The sequence below is a fragment of the Rhinolophus hipposideros genome (assembly GCF_964194185.1).
Source record: "Rhinolophus hipposideros genome assembly, chromosome: X".
In the NCBI taxonomy this organism is placed as follows: Eukaryota; Metazoa; Chordata; class Mammalia; order Chiroptera; family Rhinolophidae; genus Rhinolophus; species Rhinolophus hipposideros.
Window position 1 is genome coordinate 24,898,701 of NC_138046.1, and position 18,507 is coordinate 24,917,207.

At 40.3% G+C, this 18,507-nt stretch overlaps 1 protein-coding gene across 1 annotated transcript; it reads left to right on the plus strand.

Moving 5' to 3' along the window:
• The first annotated feature begins 1,606 nt into the window (after positions 1-1,606).
• On the plus strand, positions 1,607-2,370 carry LOC308495225 (large ribosomal subunit protein uL6-like). The gene has a single exon (XM_081043150.1). The coding sequence runs from the start codon at positions 1,628-1,630 to the stop codon at positions 2,204-2,206; it is 579 nt and encodes a 192-aa protein (XP_080899276.1). The 5' UTR covers positions 1,607-1,627; the 3' UTR covers positions 2,207-2,370.
• The last annotated feature ends 16,137 nt before the right edge of the window (positions 2,371-18,507 follow it).

Genomic DNA, 18,507 nt, shown 5'->3' on the forward strand with positions numbered 1-18,507 from the left:
TTGCTAATGCAACTGAGGATGTGAAGTTTTACTTTTATTTCATACTAATTTAAATTTAAATAGCCATCTGTGGCTAATGGTGCCATATTAGACAACACAACTCTATAGAGAGTCATATCTGGTATCTTGAGTCCTCCTCACTTTGATCACCTTTATCACTTTTTCCTAAGGATCCTGATGGTCTCTCTGGGATCACTAGGATTCTGGTAACTGGGTGAGAAAATCACTGATGTAAATAAATAGTGCCATGAGATTTTGATGATTTACTTTGATTATCTTGTATTTTTACAATGGTAGCCACCCTCCTAACCATTCCTCCTCCTCAAGAGCATTTACTAACTCATATTTAATTTGTCCATCCCGACTGTTCACCTGACAAACCTCCCAAAACAATGATAGAATCTTTGCTGTGGCCAAGGCATTCCAGCAGCTATAGATTCTGTTTACCTCCTCCTTAAACATAGCTCACAATAACCTGTCCTGTCTACAGAGTAGAGAAAGAGTTCTCCAACAGGGAAGTATCAGCAATGCTTTGTAAGAGGATCTCTAGAGACTTTGGCCAGTGTGTATATTTCTTGAAGAAGTTCCAGCTTTAATCAACTACCCTGTATATGAATAGGAATCATTTGTTCTAAAGATTGGAACAACCATGAAATCAGAAGACAGCAGCCTGGAAAACTTACATATAATATGAAAGTGCAACCAGTGCCAGATGTAGATCCCACGTTTGGGAACTCCACAGCTGCTTTTATTCTGTAGAGAATGCTTTCCCTTCATTTTGGGAGACCACCAGCTGTCTTAGGTGCCTCATCTCAAATTACAACAGCAAAATTCACTTCAGCTCTGGAAAACTGATCCCCTCTAGCATCTCCATAGCAAATTCCTGAGGAGATGACCTACATTACAAACTGTCTCAGTTAAAGTGAACTTATTAGGCTTACTTAGAACAAAACTGAAACGGCTTCTATTGTATCTGTTAATAGTGTAATTTGAGGAGGGAGTTTTCATACTGTGATTTCTGGGACTCTGGTTCACAGGGTGTAATTGGAGGCATAGCCACCTACCCAGGGTTATTTGGAGGGCAGTCTCTGCAGGCACTAAGTGGCAGGTGTGATCTCAGTGACAGCTGCCTCTAAAAAATACAGTGTCCAAAAAACTATACGCATGCTATTTAGAAATTAACTGAATGCTCCCTTTTGTTCTCCACAAAAATCTTAAATTTCCCCCTCCCATGTTATCCTGGATATCTTCTTCCATGTTAATAATTGGAAAGCATTAAAGCAATTCCTCAAAGATGTTCTTAGGACTTCAGTTATTGTTAGCACAAAAACTCACACATAAAGAGACTGTACATAGCCACTCTTATATAGTTTGAGGAGCCTTGACTGCTAAGATTTTGCTTTTGTGAAAGCTGCTTTACTGATGGAATTTGAGAGACTTTTATGAGTAGAACATGAGTCATAAGTGGGTTTGGTAGGGTGGGAGAGTGGCTTTGTCTTTAGATTTAAAGGAAGCAGCCAACCCCCTGTGTATGAAATGTAGTTTGTGCTTAGCCAAGCAGGACATATGTTAAAATTGGGACACTACAGAAATTAGCATGGCTCTTTTTGCTGAATCTACTGCGAGGATGAAGACCATTCTCAGCAATCAGACTGTGGACATTCCAGAAAATGTGGACATCACTCTGAAGGGACGCACAGTTATTGTGAAGGGCCCCAGACGCACCCTGCGGAGGGACTTCAATCACATCAATGTAGAACTCAGTCTCCTTGGAAAGAAGAAGAAGAGGCTTTGGGTTGACAAATGGTGGGGAAATAGAAAGGAACTGGCTACTATTCGCACTATCTGTAGTCATGTACAGAACATGATCAAGGGTGTTACACTGGGCTTCCGTTACAAGATGAGGTCTGTGTATGCTCACTTCCCCATCAACGTCGTTATTCAGGAGAATGGTTCTCTTGTTGAAATCCGAAATTTCTTGGGTGAAAAATACATCTGCAGGCTTCGGATGAGGTCAGATGTTGCTTGTTCAGTATCTCAAGCCCAGAAAGATGAGTTAATTCTTGAAGGAAATGACATTGAACTTGTATCAAATTCAGCTGCTTTGATTCAACAAGCCACAACAGTTGAAAACAAGGACATCAGAAAATTTTTGGATGGTATCTATGTTTCTGAAAAAGGAACAGTTCAGCAGGCTGATGAATAAGGTGTAAGTTGTCCAGCTACAGAAGCACCAAGACGTCAAGACACCGAGCGAATCTGAACTTTGTGATATTTTGAAGGCGCAATAAAAGACATGTATTGATTTGGGACTTTTTTCTTAAACTGATTATAATTTCCAGGTATTTGGCAGGTAAACAGTTAAGTAAATTCCAACATGCTAAAAACAGTAACAGAAGGAACAGAACAGTTTATTCTAGTAAGACTTCCTGGGAGAAATGACTTGAATCTGGTTTTTTGAAGGCATATCAAGGGTATTTCAGGCAAGAAGAATATGGTATCAGTGATAAGCAACACTATGGCTGTTAATTATCAGGTGCAGAATTTGGGGGGATGTTCTGAAGATGTTCATGCAGAGGCATGAATTTGAATATTTGTGAGACAAGTGAGCCTGAGTCAGTTGTCTGTGTACCACTAACTTGTGAAGAAGCAGTGGGAAGAACAAGGTGCTAATCGACTTAGCAAGCATTAGAAGATGGAGTTGTGTTCCTGATGAACCTGGTATCTGTGGTCCAAGGTCTTCAGTGTCCTCTACCCTCCCCCAGCCATTTACTCCCATATCCTAGTCCTTGATATTTTTAAAAACTGATATCCTTTCATAATCTCTGAATTCCATGTGTTATACTTAAAGTATATGTTTGGTTTGATGATTATAATGGTTAAAAAATTTTAAAGTGATTGAAATGATAAAAAAAAAAGAAATTAGCATGTTCCTTATCCATTGTACAGTGTGATTTAGGGAGCAGTTACTGCCATCATTTGGGTTCAGGATAATATATAGAATAGAATATATTCTCTATATATGAGAATGTAACACCCTCATTTGACATATCAAAAGATATGAGGTACATTTGTATATACAACATGGCAACAGTTGAACACAGGATCTGACAAGTGCTCTCTGTGTGCTGTGGTTTCATTGGCTACCGCAAAATGGTCTGGTTTGAGGGATGGCCTCTTCCACTGATGTGACTCTACAGAGAGCTGGTTCAATAGTGGGACTAGAAGCAGGGAGTATCCCCAATATCACATGATTCCAGTGTTTACAGGTGAGACATGATTCCTGAATTTGGGGACAAAACATGTCCATAATGAAACCAGAAGACAACAACATTTAGTTGACATTAGGCAGGTATAGATAAGGGTTTGGGGGCATTCAGAAGGCAACAGTTACTCACTTAATTTAATATGGAAGCTTTTATGCATTGGTGAGCTAAACTGAAACAGTGACTTATAAGACAATATGTGGGGTGGTGATGAGGGAGAAGGTGAGGGGATTAGAAAGCACAATTACTAACCACAAGATTGCCACGGGGATATGAAAGTCAGTTTGGGGAATATAATCAATAATGTTGAAAAGATTTTGTAGGGTATCTGATGGATACTTGTCTTATTAGGGAGACTACTTCAGGGATTGTGCCTGATCACTGCACTGTACACCTGAAGCTGAAGCTGAGCAATAATGAATGTCTGTCAACTATAATTATATATATATATATATATATATATATTTATTTATTTACAAGAAGTGGACTACAGCATTAGGAATAGAGACAGTGGAAATGTAAGGCCTGTATGCGATGTCAGAGGGGTAGTAGATTGGGGAGGGGGGTTATCACTTTGTTAGGGATATAAATGATAAATGTCTAACTATTATATTGTTTTGTACACCTGAAACTAATTTTAAAAAAGGACAATATTTGAAAAGTCATCTGTCTACAGTAACAAGTGAGGGCATACCTGGTATGACTTCAGTGAAAATAAGGTAGGAGCAGGCTGTTTCACTATGAAGTAAGTCCCAGAGGGGATAGCAGAATCTGGCAAAAGCATTACGTGGGCATGGCAGCTTCTGTCTATCTATCTATCTATTTATCTATCTATCTATCTATCTATCTATCTATCTATCTATCTATCATCTATCTATCATCTATCTATCATCTCTCTCTCTCCTTCCCAGCTTTGTTGAGATATAATTGACATATAACATGGTGTGAGTTTAAGATGTACAATGTGATGATTTAATGCACTTATATATTGCAATATGATCACCACTGGAGTGTTGGCTACACCTCCATCACATCACATAATCACCATTTCTCTTTTGTGATGAAAACAGGTAAGATTTACTCTCTTAGCAACTTTCAACTACATAGGACAGTATTATTAACTTTGATCACAATACTGCGCATCAAGTCCCCAGAACTTATTCATATTCTGATTGGAAGTTTGTGCACTTTGAGCAACATCTCCTCATTTTGTCCAACTTCCAGCCCCTGGCAAACCACCATTCCACTCTGTTTCTACAAGTTCGGCTTTTTTAGATTCCACATACAAGGAGACCATACAGCATTCGTCTTTCTCGGTCCAACTTATTTCACTTAAAATGCCCTCAAGATCCATCCATGTTCTTGCAAATGGCAGGATTTCCTTCTTTCTCATGACTAATTAATATTCCATTTTATATGTGATATATATAGATAATGTATTACAGAATATCTGAAATCTATGTAACTATACTAACAATTGTCACCCCAATAAACTTTAATTTTAAAAATATTCCATTGTATATATATTTTCCACATCTTTATTTTCTCATCCATTGATTGACACTTAGGTTGTTTCCATTTCTTGGCTATTATAATAACGCTGCAGTGAACACGGCAGTGCAAATAGCTCTTCAATATCCTGTTTTAATTTCATTTGGATACATATGTGTATATACCCAAAGTTAGATTGCATTATCATATGGTAGTTCTATTTTTAATTTTTTTGAGAAACCTCCATACTGTTTTTCCATAGTGGCTGTATCAGTTTACATTTCCACCAACAGTGCATAAGCGTTGCCTTTTTTCCACATCCTCTCCAGCACTGTATAAATCTCTTGTCTTTATGATGATGCAGCTCCTTTTATTGAATATCTACTTGGTGCTGACATTTCATTTAGTCGGCTACTGTGTTTCCCAGAAAATCAGACCTAGCTGGACAATCAGTTCTAATGCATCTTTTGGAGCAAAAATTAATATAAGACCCCGTCTTATTTTACTATAAGACCCAGTCTTATTTTCGGGGAAACATGGTATTAACTTGCATTTCATTTGATTTTCTCGCCCTTCATATTTGCAGCTCAGTACACTTCCAGCAACTCAACCAGCTACTTTCTCTAATTTTCCACACCTGAGCCGCTCAAGCTGCTTCCGAAAATTTTCAAAAACCTGTGGATTTGTGTTCAACTTTGGCTAAGCTCACTTTACATTTGTTGGCAATTGTTCTCTATATCCCTCAGCCTGTTGGTGTCAAGATTTTGTCCCCTGGACCAGCAGCATCAGCATTACCTGGAAACTTGCTAGAAATGCTAATTGTTGGGGCCCACCTGTTGTGAGTGCCTGTAAGGGCAGTCACTACATTTCAGTCTCTTCCTGAACGTCAAGGGGACATTAACCCCTACATACCTGCATGGTACTCGTGAGGCAAGTGGGGAACAAAGTCTGGCACACAGGTTCAGATAGAGTGACTAACACAGCTTTGTTTGGTAGCCAGTGTCCCTCCAGAGGCCAATGCTCTGGTATGCACAGAAGGTTATACAGAATAGAATAGAATTTAATAACAAACCAAGTCCCAGAGTCAATCGGGATGGAGAAGCTTCCTGGTTTGGGTGTCTGAGGCAAGTTGGTCTTGCAAGAGAGAACTTCAGAGAGTCCCAGAGTATGGTGGCTTGCATTTTGTAGAGGGTCTAGCTGAAGTGCCCAGTCAGACTTCTCACAGCATTGCTCTGGAGTTCTGCTTTTATCATCTTTTCCTTGGACTTGTTTACTTCTTAGGTGATAACCAGAAGTTGTTTGCCAGGAGTTGTTTACCTCTTAAGTGATAACCAGAAGTTGTTTTGGTGAAGGTTTTCATCATTCAATTTTGTTATGCTCAGTTTCACACAAAAACATGTTTCTTTAACTTCACTCTTATCAATCACACACGTGTGGCCATAGTCCTGTCTCTATTACCATGTTTCCCTGAAAATAAGACTGGGTCCTATATTAATTTTTGCTCCAAAAGATGCATTAGGGTTTATGTTCAGGGGATGTCCTCCTGAAAAATCTTGCTAGGGCTTATTTTTTGGTTAGGTCTTATTTTTGGGGAAACACGGTAGTGAACAACTCATTTTGCAAACCTCAATCCAACATATATAATACATTTTATATGCTCTATACACCACCTCAGACCTGCTGAATCAAAAACTCTGGAGGTGAATCTCCACATTCTGTTTGTAATGCAGGGGTTTCTGCTCTCCCTCCCGGCATGTGAACACAGGAGACGTTGAGGCTGATAAAGAACAACAACGGAGCCGCAGATAGGTGATTTATACCATTATATTCTCACTGGCAGCCGGGCAAAACACAGGAAGTAGGATCCGCACGCTCCACACCATCCTCAATCTGTAATTCACGCTTGTTAATTGCATTTGCTAACGTAGCTTACGGTAATTATATACAAAACCATAGTGGCTAATGGCCAACTGGTTACAGCTGATGGCCATCTAATAACCAAGCCAGCACCTTTCAACGTGAGGTTGAGAGTCTGGAAACTGCCCTCCTGTCCCTGTCCCTATACTCCACCCCTCCAGACTCTCACCTCACAATCTATGCAACAAGCATCTTCTGCGAGGAGCCCTATGCCAGGAACCTGGAGGTGGATGCAATATTGTAGGGACAGAGCCAGGAGTGCAGTTTCCAGGCTCTCGGCCTCACGTGGAAAGGTGCTGCCTCAGGTAGTAAATGGCCATCAACTGTGATTGGATGGCCATCAGCTGTGGCTAGTTGGCCGTCAGCTGTAACCAGTGAGCCATTGGGTACTAATATAACTGCCTTGGCTACGCTAGCAGAAAAATGGGCGCTAGCAAGAAGATGGTGGCTGGCAAGTGAAGATTGCAGTTAGGACGGCGGGTTGCAGACAGTGTGGATCCAGCCTCCAGTGAGACTATAGTGCCGCCTGCGAGAATATAGTAGTATGACTTCCCTATCTATGGCTCCGTGGGTGTTCCTATTTTGGCCTAGCCACATCCTGCGTTCTTATGTGGGGAGCGGGAACAGAGACCCCACAGGCCGCCCTGCGTGACACATGGCACAGCAAGCAGGGTACGGTGCCGGCCATAGCTCTCCGAAGGGCGGTGGAGCAGTTTGTGCGTATGAACACTCAGTCTCAGTAAGACCAGGAGTAGCAGCTACTGGAGAGCTGGACCCCCGTGGAGTGGTGGGAAGACGTGGATAGTTCCACAACCAGCAGAGGCCGGAGAAAGCAAAGGTTGTTGCGGCCCTGTGGGCTGGGAAGTGCTTGCTGAGGCAGCCTGATGCAGGACTTATAGTCCCAGGAGGAAACACTTGCTGAGTCCTCCATGGGAGATGAGGGTGAGGTCAAGGTCGTCCCTCACCCCCAGGACAGCCCTGGCAAATGACTATGGACTATGGGGAATTGCCTTCCATCCCTAATTTAATGGACCGCTTGACTGTTTGCTTGGGAACATACCATCATGTAGTGGAACTGGCAGATGTTTGCTTTTGTGTCTTGACCAGCTGCCATGGAGAATATGTGAGAAAGACTGACTGTGCCCAGAAAGACTAGTGGTACCTGTGAAACCCTGGCTGTGCCCAGGAAGTCTGGCTGTACCCAGAGAGAGAGGCAGTGCCCTGAGACCCCTGGCTGAGTCCAGGAAGTCTGGCTGTGCCCAGAAACACTGGTGGTGCCCTGAGAAACCCTGGCTGTACCCAGAGAGCCTAGCTGTGTCCAGGATATTGCATTTACCTCCAGGCTCCTTGCACAGCGCCCCTCACGGGAAGATGCTTGTCGCATAGATTGTGAGGCGAGACCCTGTAGGGGTGGAGTGTGGGGACAGAGCCAGGAGTGCAGTTTCCAGGCTCTCGGTCTCACATGGAAAGGTGCTGCCTCAAGTAGTAAATGGCCATCAACCGTGACTAGATGATCATCAGCTGTGGCTAGTTGGCCGTCAGCTGTAACCAGTGAGCCACTGGGTACTAATATAACTGCCGTGGCTACACTAGCAGAAAAATGGGGGCTAGCAAGAAGATGGTGGCTGGCAAATGTGGATTGCAGTTAGGACGGTGGGTTGCAGACAGTGTGGATCCAGCCTCCAGTGAGACTATAGTGCCGCCTGCGAGAATATAGTAGTATGACTCCCCTATCTATGGCTCCGTGGGTGTTCCTTTTTGGCCTAGCCACATCCTGCGTTCTTATGTGGGGATCGGGAACAGAGACCCCGCAGGCCGCCCTGCGTGACAAATATCCTGGGCACAGTCAGTTTTTCTGAACACAGCCAGGGTTTCTTGGGCACAGCCAGGGTTTCCCAGGATACCACCACTTCCTGGGCACACCAGGATTTTCTCAGGGTATCACCAGTCTTTCTGGGCACAGCCAGACTTCGTCAGGGTACTGTGCTGGAACAATAGCGGTGCACAGCCAAGGTGCTTACATATTCTCGGTGGCGACTGGTCAAGACACGAGAAATACACATCCACCAGTACCCCAACAAGGGGTCTTCCTGCACCAGTCTCACTGGTTAACCAGCGAGAAACAGGAAACAAACATCCGCTAGTACTCCAATAAGGGGTCTTCCTGAATCACAGTCTTGCTGGAGGCCGGGCGAGACATAGGAGTAAACATCAACCAGTTCTACCTCATAGTGGTATATTCCCAAGCAAACAGTCAAGCGGTCCATCAAATCAAGGGTGGAAGGCACTGTAGCATGCACAGGTGGCATCACCTTATTCTATTCCCTATAGTCTACAGTCATTCACCAGGGCTGTGCATTGGCTTCACAATATATGCCCTCTCCACAGGGTGAGGGATCCAAGTCCTCCTCAAGCTGGGAGCGAGGGATGACCTTGATTTCACCGGCATCCTCCACCGAGGACTCAGAAAGTGTTTCCTCCTAGAACTGCAAGTCTCGCACCTGGGCTCCCTCAACAAGCACTTCCCAGCCCACAAGGACAGCAGGGACCTTTGCTTTCTCCAGCCTATGCTGGTCAGAGAACCATCCACATCTTCCCACCCCTCCATGGGGTCCAGCTCATGAGAACAGCGGCCACTATGTACCACATGCTGTGTGGGGTCCACATGTCCTCTTGCCCAGGGGCAGATGATTCTGTTATCTGACCGGGAGAAACCTGCTCACTGTGCCAAGTGTAATGCAGGGGCTCGGCTCCCAGCAGTTGCACGCAGGATATGGTGATGCCAAAAAGGAACAACAACGGAGCCACAGATAGGGGGTTCATACCACTATATTCTCACTGGCGGCCAGGCAAGACACAGGAAGTAGAATCCACACACTCCGCACCATTCTCAATCTGCAATCCACACTTGCTAACATAGCTTATGGCAGTTATATACAAAACCATAGTGGCTAATGGCCAACTGCTTACAGCTGATGGCCAACTGGATACAGCTGATTGCCATCTAATAACCGAGCCAGCACCTTTCCACGTGAGTTGTGAGGTCGAGAACCTGGAAACTGCTCTCCTGGCCCTGTCCCTACAAGGTTTAACATGCCCTCCAGGTGATTGTGATGCACACTCAAGTTTGCAAATTCTTGTGGGTCTAGCCTAATCAACTCATTTTTCTCTTTCCTCAAAACCTGTTTTAAACTTTTGTCACTTTTCTCAAATCCTTTATCCTCAAAACTCCTTTAGCTTCATAAAAAACAGAGAACTTTGAGCAGAGATTTTCACACTTTCTATCTCCATAAACACGAAATTTCTGAATCAAAAAATATCTTTTTCCTCAATGGAAAGAGCATTTTTCAGCTACTCGCTCCAATTCACCTATGTACATATATACTCTGAGTTCCATTTTATCTTCTCTCCTCAGTGAACTTCTTTTACAAATCAACCATATTGATAAGCTTTGAATCTATCTATTGACTTTTACTCCTCAGCCCATAAATGTTCTCCAGTCTCTCCTACCTTTAAAAATTCCCCTATATTCTCCTGTAACAAAATCCTGTAACTGCTTCCTTTTTATAGCCAAGAAAAGCACATTTGCTGTTTTCACTTCCTCACCTGCATTTTATCTAAACTTCACAGCAATCTGACGTTTTATTCCTATATTTTTTTGAGTCTACTTTTCCAAACCACCAATGACAAGAATGCATAGGAGTGAGTTGCAAATTTTAAATAAGTTGTCAGGAAAAGCGTCATTGAAAAAGTGAAAACTTTCCTCCTATGTCTCTAACCACTCTTACTCATTCTGCTTTCTGAAGCAGTTCCTCTGCCTGTTCCTTAAATGCTGATATTTGCCGAGACTCTGTGGTTTCATTCTCTTCTCTTATCATTCCTTGCAAATTTTTATCAGTAGCTGAGGCCTCTTTCCAGAACTCCAGGCAAACATGTTGACTCAATCAAAAACATTTGAGTACCTAATGACATCACTAACATCCCTAACACATGAGAGTCAATCTTGATAGTTTCCCCCTCTTTATACACCATCCCTTCAGAGAGGAGATTTTGCACAATAGAGTTGGGGAAAGCATCCAAAAAAATTCATAAAGGGGAATCAGGTTAAAGATTGAGAACGTTTCATCAAGAAAGATAGCATTCACTCAAGAAAAGCCTAGGTTAGTGTTGGGGGAAGAGGAATGGGATAGAGCAGGAAGGAAGAGACCCAGTTTCAGGTACCCTGTGAATGCGGCATGTCAGAAGTCGTTGGGAGCTAGTTGACCAAGACAAAATGATAAAGATTTGGTAAGTTACATAATGTATACCGTACCGAAAATAAGACCTAGCTGCTGGACAATCAGCTCTAATGAGTCTTTTGGAGCAAAAATTAATAAGACCTGGTCTTATTTTACTACAATATAAGACTGGATATATAATATAGTATAATATAACATAATATAATGTAATATAATATAATACTGGGTCTTATATTAATTTTTGCTCCAAAAGACGCATTAGAGCTCATTGTCTGGCTAGGTCTTATTTTGGAGGAAACACGGTATGAGATCTCATGGGAAGAAGGAGAAAAGAAATCACAGTCTTAGCCATGACCCCCAAAGAGAACAGAAATGTGAAGCTTATAAATGTGTATGAAGACTGGGAGCAATAATGGCCAGAAGGGTTGCTAAGGCACACCATAAAAGAGTAGGCAAAGACACAGGAGAAGAGAAAGAATAACAATTTCAGTTTATCCTTTTTATGAAAAATTGATGTGATGGAAATTTAATATTTGTAAAAGCTATGTTTGAGAAACATTTATTAATATGTATTATAAGTAAAACATGTTAAATAAGTTGTAAGTATAAATAAAAATAATTTATTCAATAGTACTTCTAAAATGATAATGCATTTTTATTACAAAAGATAATTCTTATCATGAAAGGAAAACACCTTAACATGGAATTTGAGGGGCTATTACACATTAGTTCAAAGAGGATTGATAGATTATGGTTTTATAAATCCTATCTTGGGTATTAATTTCATTCATCTTGTGTGAATGAAATTCACACTTGTGTGAAGTACCAATAAGGTGTAGATCACACACACACACACACAAAATGCAGTTCATACCCTGAAGAACTTCTCACAATGGGCTGCTATGGTGGTTCTACCAAGTAGTTCTCTCCGTGTGCAGTATTTTTTTTTTAAATTAATTTTTATTGCTTAAATCAGAACAGTCTTTATTTTTTTGTTGAGAGCCCACTGGCCCATGTGGGAATCGAACCGGCAGCCTTCGGAGTTAGGAGCACGGAGCTCCAACCGCCTGCGCCACCGGGCCGGCCCAATGTGTGCAGTATTTTGAGCATAGTATTGGTTTTAGGGCTTAAAGTGGTTTCCAAAAGTACTTATATTCTACAATTAAAAATAAATACAAATAAGTCATTTGTTCCATTCTAGTCATGATTTTGTAGGGTTTGTACCAATGTGTTAGACTCTACTGTACATTTGTAAAATTGCTTGAATAAGGATTTCCTTTTCATTTTAAAGTCTAAGAAGACAAGGAATGGCTGATAAAGGCGTTTAGACTATTAGATCCTGAAGAAAGGTACTTAAACTAGGTTACATGATGTCAATATTTCTGGGCAATTCATTAAAATATATACTTAAATGGTCCGATTACTTTTTTAAAAATGGCATAACTGGGTGATTGACTAAAACTTTGACAGAGAAGAGGTAGCAGTTTTATCTTTGTATATATCCTGTGTCTCCCCACAAAATAATTTTGTCAGTTTTTAAATAAATTGGCTGCCCAATCCATACCTTTATGGTGAATTTAAATTCAAACAATGTGTTATTATGTTAAGTGAATGTCTTGAATTCCTTTTGCTTTTCAACCATTTTTCCAGCTGACATCTTAGACACATCATCATATGTTAAACGAGCTGTATGTTGCTAACAACCAGTCAATTCAGTGAAAACCAAACTAGTAAAAATGGGATGAAGTAAAACAAATATCCGATAGGTTTACTGAAATCCCCGTTTTTGCTCAATTGTTGTCATTTGTCTTCAGTTGAAAAGTACTAAATGTGTGTAGATCCGCCACCTCAGTATAGGCATAAGCAAAATCTGGGTAATCAAAATGATTTCACAAATAGAATGGTTACCAGAAATTATGAGATTGGACTAGGCATGTTTGGATACATGCTCCCAGAAGACTGAAAAATGTAGGACAGATCCAATTATTTTTGCATGATTTAGGTAGATCAGATAAATCACTGATGATTCATTCAGCTTTAGAATATTCTTATTTAGACATAGCATCAAATCCCTATAAGCTGTAGATAAATAAAATGGTGTATATTCATATAATGGACTATTATTCCACAAAGAGAAATGAAGTATTGATGCATGCTACAACATGGATGAACCTTGAAAAGTTTATGCTAAGTAGGAGAAGCCAGTCAAAAATGGACCCATACTGTTTGAGTCTATTTACCATGTTTCCTCAAAAATAAGACAGAGCTGGACAATCAGCTCTAATGCATCTTTTGGAGCAAAAATTAATATAAGACCGGGTTTTATTTTACTATAAGACTCGGTCTTATAAAATGTAATATAATATAAGACTAGGTCTTATATTAATTTTTGCTCCAAAAGACACATTAGAGCTGATTGTCTGACTCGGTCTTATTTTTGGGAAAACACACTTTATGAAATGTCCATCCATAATCAGCAAATCTAAAGAGACAAAAAATGTATTAGTGGAAGTTTAGAACTGGAGTGTGGGTTGCTGCTACAGGGGTGATAAAAGAATTGTACAGGTTTTTTTCTGAGGTGATGGAAATATTCTAAAATTGTGAGGATAGTTTCAAAAGTCTGTGAAAATACTAAAAATCATTGAATGGTACAATCTAAAAGCATGAATTGTATGGTATATGACTTATTTCTTAATACAGCTGTTATTTTCTAAATCCCTACAAGTTGTATAGTTGTAACAATGCTTTGTCCAACTGTATTCTTTTAGGACTCCACAGGCCCTATGATTAAGTGGAGAAAGAAAAGAAAATATAGGATATTTGGGGTCATCAGCAGCAGGTTTTTCATACCTGCTTAGTTAGTTACCAATAAGCTGCAGTTTTGAAAAAGTCAATTTCTTCATATATAAAATGGGAATATCACTTAAATGCTTGCAGGATTGCACCAAGAATGAAATGAGATACTTTCAATAAAAGACCTAACACAGGTTTTGGGAAGACTTCAGTCAAAATGGCAGAGTAGATAAATGGTTCCCTTCCTGCCATGACCACCTCAAAATGACAACTGAATTGCACAAAACCATCATTAAGAAATGCCTGAAGTCTAACTGAACAGAAGTTCTATAAGTAAGGAAATACAGAAGAAGCCATGTCCACACTGGTAGAAGGGGAGAAGATGCAACACTAGCTGTTTTCACAATCACATCTGGCAGTTAAAAATCTGGAGGGATACCTTGGTTGCAGAGGTTCCCCATGAGAAATGAAGGGTCTCAGCCCCATACCAGGCTACCCAGTTCAGGATTCCAGAGTCACGGAGAGTTATGGGAGAGACGTTCCCATAACTTCTGACTGTGAAAACCAGTGGACATTGTGGCCAAGTGAGATGAAAGGAGACTGGAGTCCCAGGCATTCCTCTTAAAAGGCCCACACATAGACTTAATTACTGATGGGCTCACTCATCTGGACTCGAGAACTGGGGTAGCAGCTCAAAATGCACCAGGATCATACTAAGAGGAACTGAATTGTCTGGCTTCAGAGCTAGGACTAGAGGGGCAGCTTTCTCCCAGACAAATGTGCTGGCAGAAGCCATTGTTCAAGCCCGCCCACCACCCAGCCTGCAGATGTCATATCTGAGTCTCCATCACCCTAGCTAACACTGTCCACTCCACTGTGGTGATTTCCTGAGACCCAGCCCCACACAAATTGTGGGCCCACCTAAGCTGCTTCTAGTAGCTTTTCTATACAAATGATTTGTCCTGGTTCATGCTGTGAAGTTTCCTAAAATTTCTCAAAGTTTCACAAACCCCAAACAATTAGCATTTGGCTTCAGCATGCCCCGTGTCTCTTGCTAAGCTGTCCCAAGCCCAGCATCAGTGGCAGCCAGATTCAGTTTGCAGTTTAGACTCTCCCAAGCACCTACAAACTCAGCACAAGTGGCAACCATATGCAGATCACTTTGTAGCTCATACCAAGTGGCCCTGGGCAGTGCACAGGCAGTGGCTGACCTTGGCATGCACCAGAGCACCTCTTCCCAAAAGAGGCCCCAGAACCTGCACACCTGGTGGCCAGCTTCAGACCACACCACAGTACCACCCAATCACCTCCACAAACAACACACACAAAGGAGAGACTCAGCAGGCACCAGAGCCCTCCTAAAGTGAACCCTGCTCTGTAGGGTCAACCTCTGCACAACAGCTCCTCCACTGTAGTCATGGCTAGTCCTCACAAACAATCAGCCTAAGGGTCAAACCCTCCCCTGATGTGCCAACAGCAATCAAGGCTCAACTACAATAGGAAGGAACACACAACCCACGTAACAGACACACGTGGAGAGAGAGTAAACAACTGGGCCACACAGCACACCTACTACATAGGTCACTCTGCCAAGACCAGGAGATATAGCAGATCCACCTAATACATAGAAATAAACATAGCGAGGCAACCAAACTGGAAAGATAAAAAAAAACATGTCCGGAATGAAAGAACAGAACAAAACTCCAGAAAAAGAACAACAACAAAAAAACCCAGCAGAGTTCAAAACACTGGCTATCAGGATGCTCAAAGATCTCAAAGAGAACTTCAGCAAAGAGAGAGGAAACATAAAAATGGAGAAAGAAAACATAAAAAAGAATCAGTCAGAAATAAAAAATACAATAATGGAAATGAAGAATACATTAGAAGGAATCAACAACAGGTTAGGTAAAACAGAGCATCAAATCAGTGATTTGGAAAATAAAGGAGAAGAAAACACCCATTTGGAACAGTGAAAAGAAAAAAGAATCCAAAAGTTGAGGATAGTTTGAGAGGCCTCTGGGACGATATCAAGTGTACCAACATTTACAGTACATGGGGTACCAGAAAGAAAAGAGAGAGAGCAAGAAATTAAAAGCCCATTTGAAAAAATATGACGCAAAACTTCCCTAACCTGGTGAAGCAAATAAATACAGAAGCCCAGGAAGTGCAGAGTCCGAAACAAGATGAACCCAAAGAGGCCCACACATAATAAGACACATAATAATGAAAATGTCAAAGGTTAAAGACAAAGAGAGAATCTTAAAAGCACCAAGAAAAAAGCGGTTAGTTACCTACAAGGGAGCACCCATAAAACTGTCAGCTGATTTCTCAACAGAAACTTTGCAGGCCGAAAAGATTGGCACAAAATATTCAAAATGAAAAGCAAGTACCTACAACCCAGATCACTCTACTCAGCAAAGCTATCATGTAGAATCAGAAAACAGATAAAGATCTTCCCAGACAAGAAAAAGCTAAAGGAATTCATCACAACCAAATCAGTGTTACAAGAAATGTTAAAGGGACTTCCTTAAGAAGAAGAAGAAAAAGAATCAAACATATGAATAATAAAATGACAATAACTACATATCTATCAACAATTACTTTAAATGTGAATGCATTAAATGTTCCAGTCAAAGGACAGGGTAGAAAAAAAAAAAAGACAGGGTGGCTGAATTGATAAAAAAACAAGACCCTTACCCAGACTTCAGATCAAAAAACATAGACAGACTGAAAGTAAAGGGATGGAGAAAAAAAGTATTTAATGAAAATGGGAAGAAGAAAAAAAAAGCTAAGGTAGCAATACTTATACCAGACAAAATAGAATTTATTATGTGGCTATGACAAGAGACAAAGAAGGACCCAGTAATTCCACTTTTGGGTATTTATAAAAAAAAAATCCATAACACTACTTTGAAAATACATATGCATCCATATGTTCATTGCAGCATTATTTATAATAGCCAAGATATGGGACCAATCTAAGTGTTTGTCAACAGGTGAATGGATGAAGAAATTGTACGTATGAAGTATATACAATGGAATATTACTCAGTCATAAAAAATGAAATCTTGCCATCTGCAACAACTTCGTTGGACTTAGAGGATGTTGTGTTCAGTGGAGTTAGACAGAGAAAGGCAAATGCCATGTGATTGCACTCATATATGGAATATTAAAAAAAAGAAATAAACAAAACAAAGTCATAGATACAGAGAACATTTTAATGGTTGCCAGATATGAAGAGGATTGGAAGGTTGGGTAAAAAAGGGGAAGGAATTAAGGGGTACAAATTGGTAGTTACAAAATAGTCATGGGGATGTAAAGTATAGCATAGGGAATATAGTCAATGACATGATAATAACTATGTATGGTGTCAAATTGATATTGCATTTATAAGGGTGATAATTTCTTAAGTTAAATGAATTTTTAATCACTATGTTGTACACCTGAAACTAATGTAATATTGTATGTCAACTGTAATTCAAAAATTAAAAAAAAAAAATATATATATATATATATATATTCAAAAACAAGCACTCAGCACAGTGCTTGGCACATTTATAGCCACCCAAGAAATGTTAGCACCCTTTCTTTCCACTTTCACCTCCATATGGAATTTCTCATCTGCTCAGATTTCATCTATGTGAACATGTGCCAAAATGATATTTCATCATATCCTTCCTTGTGATGTTGCCACATTACCATCAAACAAAGCAATCTGATTTTTTAAGTTTGAAAAACAGCTAAAGAAAACTTAAATATATAAGGCATTAACATTTGTCTGTGTATAAATGGGAAAGACAAAAAAAGATGAAAATTGGGACTGCAGGACAGCAACAGAGAAGTGCACCTCATTCATAACAGAAGCATTATACGGTTGGCAACACCCCCACAAATGACTAATATTGAAGAAATTTGATTCTCTCAACTGCAGGAAAAGAAGTTTAACACAGGCAGCTGTGGTGATAAATCTTCCTATCAGTTGTGGTTATAAGTCTGGAAAATCTTGAGTTAACTATGCTGGTGAATCATGCACATTTATTTCTACTTGTTTAAATATATTTTTACTTTATATACACAGAGACGGGTTGTAATAAGGGTACCATTAAATACTGGTGTCAGAAAACCACCAAAAAGAATTCATTTTCTAGCATCCATGGTAATAATACAGATGCCAGTTCATGAGACCCAGCTTTCCTTTCTTTGTACAGATATTAAAATAGTATTTCTACTTGCAGTGTTCAGAATATCATTTTCTTGATCCCAGACACAGAATAATAAATTAAAAACAGGACTTTTTAATTGTATGTACAAACTGTTAAAATATTCATATTTGCCAAAAATGTATAGGCCACTGAGAGACCCAAATATTTAACTAGGTTAAAAAGACCACGCAATTCAAGTGCAACTATGGAAAGTCTTGTGATGATTTAAAAATTCATAGCCTCAGTCTCACAGTAATGTTTCCACCTTAGCAACATAGAGGAACATGCCCCTGCTTTGCAATTGAGTTGCCTAATACAAACAAGGGTTGGGGGGTGGGAAAGAGAATACAAACGTGGTAAAAGACTAGACAGTTGCTATATTTACCTAACTAAAACTAATGTTCACTTTCATCTTAATGTGTTTATTGAGATTTTCTAAGAATAGTTACTTCAGCCAGAATACGTAATTACTTTAGCAATGATTCTAAGTAAACAAGATCTGATCTTCTAAGAGAAACATTTCCTTCCCTGGGCAGTTTTTGATCCATTCATTCTCTTCTCAGATAGTAAGTGTTTAAGTAGTGCTATGCAGGTTCTCTC